Below are 13568 nucleotides of genomic sequence, written 5' to 3' on the forward strand. Positions count from 1 at the left end.
ATAGGCAAGAGATCTTGAAGGAAACCATATATTTTGACATACAAAACCAAATTAAATACATGAAAAACTAGAAAGGAAAGGAAAAAATCATACATGTGGGAGAATAAAATACATCTCAATTTACAATAAACAAAAATAAATCAACTGAGAAATGAGTGAGATCTGAGAAAAAACTATATTGCTCAATAGCACACACAAAATGGAAGATATATTCAAAATACTAAGAGAGTAAAAAAAAACTTTATCAAAACAAAGCAATCTTGCGCAAACTAATAAGTCAATATATGCAAAATCTATCAAGATGATCAAACTAAACAATCAAAAGGTTGGTGTTCTCAAATACAATTTCAAGGAAAACTCAATTTCTCAAAACATGAAGTAAGGAAGACAATTTTTTCCAATAAAAGTTACTTTTTTGCCTGAAGGCCAAAAGACTAAAACTCAAATCAGTTTAAAACATCATAGTCAATAGACTTCCCCAATAACCCGCTAAAAAAATTAATCCACTTCCAATTGAATGGAAATTTTTAGGGCACTAAAATATAGAACGAGTATTAAATAATAAAATCCACACCCTTATTATGGACCACAATTATTTATTTACATGAATGCAAGGGAACCATGGTATATAAAATTATAATAAATACACAATCTACAAAGTTAAGGTTGAGAGATTAACTCCTAGGAGTTCCTATATACCTAAAATATAAAATAATAATAATTTTATAATTGCAAAGGTAAAGGAAACACTTTACAATTATATTATTATTAGTACTTGTATATTGTAATGATTTTTAGATCTAGTGATTAAAAATATTGTTTAGACCAATCACAATTTATAATGTTTCTTATTTTATTACAAATTTAATATTTGTATAATATAAATAAAATATTTTTAACTTTATAAACTATTAAAACTATCTATTGTTCATATGATTGACTAAATGGATTTTACTTATATAAGAGAATTTTATTTTTTATTTTTTTGGTAAATAATAACTTACGATTGTATATAATATTATACTTCAAAAATATTATAGCATAATAATATAAAAATATATTATATAGTATAATAATATATAATATTAATTAAAAATACTAGATTATTGGTTCATTAACGGATTGGTGGGGCTCATCCCTAGTCTAGCAATTAAGTAGTGGCTCAATGGCAATCACTGGAACTGAGATGGATCAAAATAAATTTTTAAGGGGCATCAAAAACCAACCCAAGGCCTTCAAACATTGGAGCAATAGAAAGATCCAAAGATGGAAGCATTGTGGTAATGTCAACAAAGAGGATTGCAGATAGTACCAACAACCAGGCAAAATACCTCACAACACTAGAAGAAAATTTGATGGGATAGAAGTTGGCTATGAGAAAATCCACCTAGAAGGTGATTCACAAGTGATAGTTTGAAGCATAGTGAAAGGAAAATCGAAGGCATGGCATTTGGATAGATACATCAAACAAATCCGCTATCTTTTAGAAACTTTTCGGTAAAAGCGCAAACCCGTGTCACCTTTTTGTAAAGGAAAAGGCTAACAAAAGTATAGTTCTATTCACCTTCAATGAAATAAAACTGGTATTATTATTTAGAATTTGAAAAAAAGGTGTACTAATAACATGTGTAGAAATGGATGAAGTTTAAGATTATAATTTTTAATAACTATTTGGAATAAGAATTGATATATTTTCCTAATTTTTATAGGTAATTTTTTAGTTGCTAAAAAACACTAAAAATTATAGGTCTAGTTCCCACCACAATTCTATATTGAAATAAACTTATTTCTCTTTGATCTTGGACTATGTTATAAATAACATATATCGCTAGAACAATAAAAAATAAAAATTGGCTTTAGGCCTATATTTTGTCTTTTATAATGATTCAAATTTCAACTCGCCTGAAATCAATAATTTTCATCTCCCACCACATTTTTCCAAACAAATCTATTCTAACCAAAAGAAAAATTATACATTTTGGAAGAAGAGTCTCTCTTGTAGATCATTTTTTTTTTTTTTAAATTGATATGATTTAATATTTTTTCTTTCTCAAGATCGACATCTCTTTAAGTGTTAAAATATGTGCTTGTGAAATTTTTTATTCACAATATACTATATCTAATTAAAACACTATAAACTATATATGAAAATATTTTTGACTTTAAGCTCTATAAAATGGTGTTTATATGTTATCAAAAAAATATCATACAAAATAATAAAAATTATTAAAATATCAAATATTTTAATTTCTTTAGTAATTGGATACAAACTAGTATAAAACATGTATTTAATAGACATTTTCAATTAGAAAAATGTGAGATTATTTATCACTTAGCTAAAATGTATTTATCTAAATAATATGTTTAAACAAAATTAATTTTTAGATAGAAATACTCAAATTCAGTCATTCAAATAAATCAATCTAAAAGGTGCCATAGTTTTGTTATTTTACCCGGGCTTTAGGGTATCACATGTTCTAAGAGAGGCCAATGTCATCGTAAATAAGCTAGATCAAAGTTTGGAACGTGTGGTGACAATATGGAACTTTTTGAAGATTTCAATAGTTTATCAAAAGACATAATGTGGATATATCTCTATATTTCCAATTTGATCATTATTTATTAGAATGGATGCAGGAGTACCACCTATGGAGCAGTGTCTAGTAATCGTACGCGAGAGCAACCTTGGACAAGGCACATTGTAAGACCATGATTACCCCTTTCTTTCTAGAGGCTTCGCTTGGAAGTTTTAATGAGCATCGATCAAATTTAGTTCTCGACTCTCGGCTTGGGCAGCATAGTGAATAGGTAGTAATGGAGACCAACTTTTCACTTAGCGCTGATGGGAAGATTTTGGAATTCAAAGATACAATCTCTGTTAAACTGCATGGGGAATGTTTCCAACATGATGATTGAGTACTTTTGGGAAACTCTAAAGCTTCTTTTTGGTGAAGAATTATGGGAGTATGGGTGGGGGTCGAGGTTTGATCTTGACATCTCATCCCTTTTTCTGGTGCTTTCCCTAATTTGAAACCAAAGGCATGAAGCATTGCTTGGGCATACATTGAGCCCAAATGGGGTTTGAGGTCGGAGGAGTTGGTTGACAGAGCGGAGTTGGGGATAGGCATTCATAAGTGTGATCGACCTTGGCGCCTGATTTGCAACAACCTAGGGGAACTGAAACCCCTCTTGGTATGGACCTCAGGCACTCCTCTGAAAGTACACTTGCCAATTGCTCGTTGGGGATGGGTGAAATTTGGTGGCTTTCCGCAAACTCTAGAAATGGAGCATGTTTTTATTGGCAGTAGACTGGTAAGGCTATGAAGGAAAATCGCAAAGATTAGGTCTATTACTCCCTTGGATGAGGACATGAATTCCATGATTTGTAGACAAATTCCGCCAAGAAAGAGGACTCGCAGTGTTGCATTGAGTGATACTTAGTCGTTTGGTCGAGTGAATGGTGGTGAGGTTGCAGACATTGGTGGTTTGATGGTTTCTAGCAGGCTTGCATACAAGGACATATGTGCTTCTGGAGTGGACATCTCACTGCTGATAGCTGACTATGGATTGAATTCTAGTGAGCCCCATGGGCGATGTGGCAGAGCTTGTGGTGGTTTGCGCGGTTTTTGTGCTGGTGCTCATAGTTCTCGACTGAGGGTTGGTCCAATAGCTGTGGCAAGCAATGCCATTCAGAATTTCTCCAGGGAAGAGGTCGCTCTCTTGTTTAAATGAGCTTTCTCTTTGATGTTTCTGATAGTTGGTTTTCTGGCATACTTGTACATCCGGTCGTAAGTGGCCTTTGGCCCTTCAATGTTTTATGGGGTAGATGTGATCACACTTATGTCTCTTTGTGATCCTTTTGTGTATCTAGGAGGGTATTGGGTTTGTTGGTGTTGTGCCCTGCTCTGGCCTTACGAAAGACGACGAAATCTATTTACTTATACATTTTCTATTTTAATATATAACAATTTTTGCACCAGTAAAAAATAAAATTATATTACTAATATATTTTAAATATTTGATATATTTAATATAAAACATATTTTATGTAATAATGATATTTGTATAATTTCAAATGTGTGAAAAATAGTATCATAGTTATTTGTAAATATATTTTATAATTTAAATTATATAAAATTAATAGAAAATAATTGATATTGTTTATAATATAAGATTATAGTTCAATATTAAAAAATTTTAATTTTAATATGTTAATATTTACATTACAATTTTTTAATTATTAAAATATTATTACATCTACTATAATTTAAGTATATAATAATAATTAGGTAAAAAGGGTAAATTATGAGCCTCTTATTTCGGAGATCATGGGTTTGAATCTAGACAAAAATATTATCTCCATGTGATTAGTAAAATGAGATAAGTATTTTTTACTTGATTACTAAATTTTAAACGAGGAGAAACGCTAGGTCTTTGTCACCTAATATTATTTTTCCATTTCATTTCCTTTTCCACTTCCTTATAATTCTAAATAGTTCAAAATTATTTAGAAGCTAAGTTTCTGATTCAATTAACTTTCGCATGGGTAAATAATTGTTTTCTTTATTGCAAAATATAAGTCCTTCTCATCATTCATAATTGTTTTCTTTATTGCAAAATGTAATCACCTCTACAACCAGAAGAAAATGGAATGGCACAATTAAGCAGAACATTGTACAACTTATATTCTAAAATTCATCATGCACATTCTATGAAAATGGGAGATGAATACTTTAATACAATTTATCAAGACTTAATGCTTTTAACACAATGTGTCACTGGTGACAGTTATAGAATAAAATAATTTTTCAGAATAAGTCTTACCTCTAGATGCATGTCTCCTCGAGGGTCAACTTTCGCTTGCACAGGTAACAAATATACAGAACCCCAACATATTCAAAGGAAGTGAAATCGCAAAGCAGAGAAATATTTTTTTTTTTAAATTTAGAACTACATAATCTAGTTCTTCCATTCTTCTTTTTAATAACCAATTTAGTTGAAGACAACACTTTGACAGGCATAATGGACATGGACTGAGTTATATTTGCAGGCTGTATTATTGTTTTCCTTTCCGTGTGTTTTTCATTCTCATAATTTGGAAAGGCATTTTACTTATCAGGCGGGAGAAGCTCAAATTTGAAAATAACATAATTATGTTACTGACCATCGATTGATGGAAGCACCATAGTACTGACAGGATAAGACAGGAAGACAGATTACTGGACGAGATGTACGATGGTTCATAATACCATCGATGCATCCATGAACCAGCACCGTTAACGGAAACAGAGGTAGACGGAGTATGGCTGGGCCCCATCTTATCCACCTATGCGGTCAATGGCTTAGTGTGGGATGTTTAAGTCTGACAAAAAAAACACCTCTATAAACACGCTTCAACATTCTCCCATAGAACCATCACCGATATCTCACTGCCAAAGTTTATATTTTGAGTTGAAAGTAAAAAGAAGACTCGATCTCAAATTGGAATGCATTTTCCAACCACTGTACTCAATTCTACATCTTTAAAGTTTTTTAACATTTAACATTGTCCCCTAAAGTTGTTTCATGGAAACAGTACAAAAATCATGAATGTGAATTGGATAAATCTGAGTTTGCTCATAAATAGTAGAGAAAGCTATACAGCGCAAGCCAATTTTTGCATCTACATGTTTTAAAACATATTTCACGTCATTTCATATCCCAAAATAATAGCAGAAGTTAGGGTTGTTGAAGTTTAATCCTTGCCATGGATATTATAGCCCAGTGCATCCATCGACTCGTAATGAATATTCGGAAGTGTCAACCAAAAGACATAAAACTAAAATAGTACATTTTTTCATTTAGCAAATAAGTACTGTGGATTCTAAAATGTGTATTTTAATCTTCTGCTTTTACCAGTTTTTGCATGTGGCCTTTATTCTCACATCATTTACAAGAATGGTGAGATACAAAACAAAAAACTAATAAAGTAATACTATACAATATTTAATTGAATGGGAAAACTTCATACATCACCAAATCCAAGTAATCAAATAATCATAAAAGCCCACACTAACAATTCTACTTGGAAAAGAATGCTCAATTTAAAGATGTTCATAGAGGAAACTCATCATCGGTAAATTACTAAACTGACCTTGGGATTAGGACCATCTATGCATACCCTTGAACTAGAAAGTTTGTCCCTTAGCTAAGAGAGTTTCACTATCACATTCCATCATCCTATTATACAGTAATAAATAGCTCTTCGTAGAAGAATAGAATAAGATTCACAATCACATTCCAATATCTGCACTCCAAGAATAAATAGCGTTTAATAAAGGACAGAGAAAAAAATATACACGTCAAAGGCGTAGAATAAATAAATATGCCTCTGCTCCCCCATGTATAGAAACCTGACAACTAATATAAATCTAGAACTACATAAAACAAAAGCTCAAATTCTAAATAAGGGCTATATTCAGTAAGCAACAAACAAATATCTACAGAAAATATACTTGATTATTTTACATAATTATTTTTGTCTTCATGCATGGTGGTGCAGCTTGCTGCCCATGAACAGAAATTTTCCAAATAATTTCTTATATATCCGGTGTATAGGTAACCTTAAATGGCTTATTGGCTTACAGGAATGCATCCTTCTCCAGTAACTTGAGCACGTCCTTATGATGATTCAATTTGGCAACGTCAATGGATGTCTTTCCATCCAAATTTTGCAGGGTTCTGTAATAAATACCACATGAAAATGTGAATAGATGAATAAAAATATGCAATTGACTACCACATAGAAAAACTAGGGACATAAACCAAGCATCAGAGGCAATTGATCCCACAGGATCTATACATACACAGAAGCTCCATTTTTCAATAGGAGTTCTACACACTCCTGGCGTCCATAGCCTGCTGCATAATGAAGCGCCGTATTATTGTTTTTATCAAGTGCATCAACAACTACCCCAGCTTCTATAAGTACTTCAGCACATTTCACCTGAATAAAAATTAATAAAGATTCAGTACATAAATCAGACACAACCACGGAAAACAGAGAAACAAGAAACAATTATGGTCCTCACTATCTGTCATGGCAATTGTACACAATGCAACATATGTGCTTGTAAGCTCAATTTCATGGCACTACAAACCATACTCTTATGAATATTTGAAATTTCTGCATAACTTTGCACATACAATCCTTTCAGTATATGCGAACAGACAAAACAGGTTAGCTTCCAGGCAAATGAAATGAGATTTGATATTAATTGACTAGCTAGCCTTCTCCGTGCTCAATACTTCAAGTAGATATGGATGCACTAAAGTGACAAGTTAAAAATATATGCCAAAATTAGTTTTATCAGTATAGCACCCACAAAACTATTGATATAAATCATTGTTTCACTCAAACACTAGTCTGCTTGTGTAGGATGCGAAGAAGCCTATAGAACATTAACAACAAAGTACAACATGATGCATGCTTCGCATGCATGAATCAAACTAGTGTTGATGTGCATAATATGCAATGCACTTGAACTTCCCAAAAATATCAGACCAACAAGCCTAAGTAATTAATTTTCTAGCTTCTCAACATTTGTAAACACATCATCATATCCAAAAACTCATTCAGCCTTCAATCATAGTTACATCGTAGAATAAGCTTGAGCAGTTACTGAACTTGGCAATGTGTCAAGCCAGTATTGCATGGTGCTTAACCCCATATACAGCAACTATAGACACCTAGCTGCCCAGCTTGGGCAGTTGCTGAACTTGGGAATGTGTCAAGCCAGTATTGCTTGGTGCTTAACCCCATAGACAGAAACTATAGACACCTAGCTTGCAGTGGGAAGAATAGCAACGATCAGTCAGCATGGCTCTAGTAGAGAGATGAGTAAACAAGTACAAATTTTGGGCACATCTCCAGCATTTGAGTGGACTCAAACTCACTTCTGCATTCCAATAATTCGTGTATAATATCCTTAAGGCAAGTAGTCTTCAAACTGATCATAATCCTGTGGATCAAGTTGCCCGCCTCCTGACACAATTGGAAATTTGTGTGATTTGGTTGTCAAAATAAAGGCTTCAATGGGACAGACATCTTCTTGGGATGTTTTATTCCATTCAGGATGAAAATGCTCAGAGACAACGTGAACCTTGATGATTACCATCCCATGCTCTTCCCTATTGTGGTATTCATGTCCCTTCTCTACAGATGTTAGAAATGAATTTGTCCCTTAAACAGTCAATAAAATCTTTTCTCATCAAAACTCTATCCTTAGCTGATTCCTCAACTCAAACATCATGCCACCAGCCACACCATTAAAGAGAGCCTGCATCTTCAGTGGACTCAAGGATAGGCTAGATTTCATTGAATGCAGTGACGAACTACACCCCTCCAAAGAGTTTTGAAATACCTTTCCAACACTTCCAAGGCAAAGAATCCATATGAAAATTTATGACCTATTGAAGATTTAACTATCAAAACTGTCGCATGAAATTTCAGATAGACACTAACTTTGACCAGGTATATCAAGCCCTCAATCGCAAAATATGATCAAATGCAATACTAGAGACCTAGATGAAGTCTTGTGACGGATCCAAGTATCTGATTTAAGATGAAAATAAGAGTTCCCCATCTAAACATTTGGAAGGTATTAAAGAGAAGTCACTAATGAAATATTCATTATACTAACAAATGATCGGAAGGATCATTATAAAGAATTTACAAGAATACAATACTAGAAAGTTTCAAATAAGAAACTGAAGATAAGATAAATTTATTAATGTCCAACAAGAGACCAACAAGGATCTAAGGGACTAAAAGTTTACAAACAAGGGAAACCACACACAGTAAGTACACCAAACAGTGCCCATGAAAGAATAAAGCAACAAAGCAACAAAGAAACAATGGAAGGTACCAAGTAAAAGGACTAGGGGTCCTTCCTTGGCCGGAAGAAGTCCATCACAAGGACAAGGAACAAGGCGACCAATCATCCCAGAAAGTCTCTGAAGAAGATCCTAGAAACAATCTTATCTACATGATTTACATATTAAACATAGATGACCATTAAATAGTAGTTAAATAATGTTCTAATACCTTCCCTTAATAGTCAATCTATCAACAACACCAAGCTGCCCCCGAGTTTAGCAAACTTATTTGGGCCAAGAGGCTTGGTGAGAATGTCTACAGTCTAATCTATAGTTGGAACATATTACAACTGAACTGCTATGTCTTTAACCATCTGTCGAATGTAATGACAACGACGGAAGACAGATTCTAGGCAAGTTTGAAAACTCCCTCGTTGTTAGAGAACGAATCTGACCTATTTGAGATATTTGCATATCCGCAAGCATCCGACGAAGCTAAACTACCTCACAAGCTACCTTAACTACTCCTCAATACTCTACATCTGTTGAGGAGAGAGACATTGCCTGCTCTTTTTACTAGTTCAGATGACTACACCAGATCCTAAACTGAACATATATCCAGAGGTTGATTTCTTATCATCGATTGAGTCTAGGATCATGACTCCTAGCATAAAGAAGTCCATAATCAAAGGTACCCTTCACATAATGCAGCACATGCTTTGCTGCTACCCAAAGATCAAACTTGAGGGCTGTCATGAAGCATGAAATTTAGCTTACTGCAAAACTGAGATCTAGTGGTATGCAATAGATGAGACTGCCCACAAATCGCTTGAAAGTGGTTACATCAACAAATGGAGAATCAAACCTAGCTGACAACTTCAGTCCTTTCTCCATAGGAGTGGAAATAAATCTGCAAGTCTGCATTTGAAACATATCAAGCAAGTTCCTAGCATACTTAGACTAGGAAATAAAAATGTTATCATTAGCCTACCAAACCTCAACACCTAAACAATAATGGAGAAGCCCAAATCCGTCATATGAAAATCCTTGTATAGGCTTTGTTTGATTTTGGCAATCAAATGTGTTAAACAGCTAGTAATGATCAAGTCATTCACATAGACAACAAGAAAGAGAAAATCATAACCAGAGTGCTTGAAATACAAATTACTATCAAAAAGGCTATGCTAAAAACTATGAGCAACCAAGTACTGATCAACCTTGATGTACCACACTCAAGGAGCTTGTTTGAGTCCATTGAGTGCTTTCTTGAGTCGACATGATTGGTGTTCTTTGCTAACAACCTTGAGACCAAGAGGCTACGTCATATAGACTTCTTCCCACAACTCACCATTGAGAAAGGCACTCTTTACATCTATTTGATTGACTTTCTAGCGAGGACAAATTGTACTCATCTTGGCAATAGGAGCAATAGTCTTCTCACAGTCAATGCCATTCCGCTGAGAATCCTTGAGCAACTAATCTGGCCTTGTATTTATCCAAGGTACCATCTACACGATACTTGACCTTATACACCCATTTGCAGCTAATGGGCTTCTTCCCTGGAGGAAGATCAAAGAGAACCTAGGTGTTGTTCTTCTAAAGACTCTAATATTATGCATCTATTGCCTATTCCCACATTGGAATCTCTTTTGCCTCTACAAATGTTTGATGCTCATAAATACTATGAATGTTGGCCACGAAAGCAAAGTTAATTGTACTTCGTTGTTTGCCCTTATGTCTAAAAGATCTACCCTCGATGAGCTCATCAGGACAAAGATCACTGCTAGTCTTAGCCCAACATTTAGCTCAGAAAGTAGATGTACCAACATCATATGAGGAGTAATAACTAGAGATGAAAGTGGAAGAGGATCTGGAACAGGTGGAAGATTAACATCATCCAGAGGAAAGTCGGGTAGTGCATCATCAAATGCAAAATCTGCATCATCCCTCTCATAGGTGAACCCAATGGAAGACGAACACCCAAATCATAAGCCTTCAAAGGCTAAACCTTAGAATGTTGCTCAGAGCAGGGAAGTTGAAATGGTCCTCACTTTCAAAGACAACATAGCAATTGAAGATAAGATGATTTGTGTCTACATCAATCAGCCAGTAAGCCTTATGGTTGTCGTTGTATCCTATAAACATTAACTTCTAACTCTAGAAATCCAACTTGGAACGATGGACATTTGGAATAAATACATATGGTAAAGAGCCAAAAACATTTAGATGGTTGATCCTGGATTTGCAACCAATCTAGGTTTCCTCAAGAGTCTTCCCCTTAACATGTGTGGGAGACAAATTAAGGAGATAGGCCGCATTAAACACTACTTCTGCCCAATACTTCTTAGGAACATTTTTGTGTTCTATCATTGACTTGGTTGTTGCTATGGTGTGGTTGCAACGTTATACAACACCATTTTGTTGAGTGGCGTATGTTGTGGTTAACTAATGTTTGATGCCATGTGTATCAAAGAAAGTGAAGAAAGCAGTACAACAAAACTCCCCCGCTGCATCACTATTAAACCTAAGAGATATAGTAGAACTACCACACTCTTTTCCTACTGAGGCCTTAAATTTTTGAAGTATAGTAAACACATCGGATTTCTATCTAAGAAACTACACCCACTTTTTCTAACTAAAACCATCAACAAAAAGAAAGAAATACCTACACCTAGTAACAAAAGGAGTATTCATCGGACCACATACATGAGCATGGACCAACTATAGTACCTTAGAGACTTTCCATGAGTCATCGTCCTTAAAGAGTGTCCTGTGTTGCTTCTCATCTTAACAAGCTCTACAAACTCTAATTTTGAGTTTGAATTTCAGGTAGGCCACGTACTGAATCTTCCCAAACAAGCTCAACAAAATAGTGAATGTTTAGGTGACCATATCATTGATGCCAAAGATTACTAATAGAAGATGGTTTTGCTAGGAAGCATGCTCAAGAGAATCACTCTTATCTACAATGTTGTATAGACCATGATCCTCAATGCCAACAGCTACAACAGTGTGTGTCACACGATCAACAGTCAAACACTTGTGTGTAATGAACACCACATCAAGCTGAGAAGAATGCCACATGATCTGACTCATGAGAGTAAGTTTAATTCCATGCCAAGAACACAGTATGCATTGAGGAATATGAGATACCTCCCACCACATTATATCTAAAGCACCCTAACCCTTATCACATTGCTTGGATAAAGGATGAACATAAATTATTGGTAAGTGAATAGTGCCTTGTGAAATTCAAGATTGGGAACTACTTTGATGAAGTTTTGTGTGATATTATGCCTATGAATTGTTGTCAAATTCTTTTGCGAAGACCTTGGCAGTATGATAGAAAGGCTTTACATGATTATAGATTAAATTAGCATAATAGTTGGGGTAATGGGAAGAAACAAGTATTGTTTCCTTTGATTGAGAAACCTGAAGAGAATCATTGTACTACAATTAGAGCCTGCTTGGTATGAAGAAACATAATATTTGTTTTGCTTTGATCCCTAGAAAGATTGAGAAAAAAAGATGAACTTGACCATGCACCTAAGGTTAGATCCTTGTTGACAAAGTTTCTTGATATTATTTTTTATAATGTACCTGATGGTTTACCTCCTATGAGAAGCATTAGTGACTATATGGATTTGATACCTAGAGCTAGTTTGCCTAATAAAAAACCACATAGACTAACACCTTTAGGGAATGAAGAATGGAACATACAAGTGCAAGAATTACTTGAGGAAGGTTTGACAAGAGAAAGTTTGAGTCCTTGTACATTACCTATTGTATTGGCACCTAAGAAGAATGGGGAATGGAGAATATGTATTGATTCTAGAGCTATAAACAAAATAACAATTAAGTAGAGACTCCCCTTGCCTAGAATGGATGACACTACGAATGGTTTGAGTGGAACTAAATATTTTACAAAGATTGATTTGAAGAGTGGATATCATCATATTAGAATCAGAGAAGGAGATGAATGGAAAACTTCTTTTAAGACTAGTGAAGGTTTGTATGAGTGGTTGGTTATGCCTTTTGGTTTAACTAATGCACGTAGTACTTTTATGAGATTAATGAATGGAGCTTTGAAAAAACCCTTGGGTAAATTTGTGATTGTATATCTTGATGACATTAATCTATAGTAAGACAAAAGAAGAACACCTAATGCATAACAAACAAGTGTTGCAAAGGTTGAAAGAGGAAAAGTTGTTAATAAACTTGAAGAAATGTTCTTTTATGAAAGAGGAAATTGTGTACCTTGGTTTCGTGATTTTTGTTGATGGTTTGAAGATGGAAACTGACAAGGCAAAAGTTATACTTGAATGGCCTACATCTGAGAGCGTTGGAGAAGTTGGAACATTTCATGGATTGGCAAGTTTCTATAGAAAGTTTATCAAAAATTTCAATTCAGTATGTAATGCTATGACAGAGATAATAAGAGGTGATATAAAAGAATTCAAATGGACACATGGAGCAAAAAAAAGCTTTGAAACATTGAAAGAAAAGGTAGCGGAATTGCTTCTGCTTGCTTTGCCTGATTTTACCAAAGTTTTTCACGTTGATTGTGATGCTAGTGGAAATGCAATTGGATCTGTTTTGAATCAAGAAGGTAAGCCTGTAGCTTTCTATAGTGAGAAATTGAATGATGCTAAGAGAATTTATTCAGTTCATGACCAAGAAGTATATGCAATTATTCAAGCCTTGAAGAAATG

General features: G+C 34.3%; 1 protein-coding gene across 1 annotated transcript in view; it reads right to left on the reverse strand.

Moving 5' to 3' along the window:
- Window positions 1–6287: 6287 nt before the first annotated feature.
- Window positions 6288–13568, reverse strand: part of LOC149541122 (ankyrin repeat domain-containing protein 2B-like) — a 64826-nt gene continuing 57545 nt past the window's right edge. Inside the window, exons 7-8 of the mRNA XM_089802118.1 lie at window positions 6846–6985; window positions 6288–6720 (exon numbers count right to left, since the gene is read on the reverse strand). Coding sequence (XP_089658244.1) covers window positions 6621–6720; window positions 6846–6985 — 240 coding nt within the window. The 3' untranslated portion in view covers window positions 6288–6620. The remainder of the gene's footprint in view (window positions 6721–6845; window positions 6986–13568) is intronic.

Source organism: Cupressus sempervirens, chromosome 9, assembly GCF_028749045.1.
Source record: "Cupressus sempervirens isolate cs-2001-9-10 chromosome 9, ASM2874904v1, whole genome shotgun sequence".
NCBI lineage: Eukaryota > Viridiplantae > Streptophyta > Pinopsida > Cupressales > Cupressaceae > Cupressus > Cupressus sempervirens.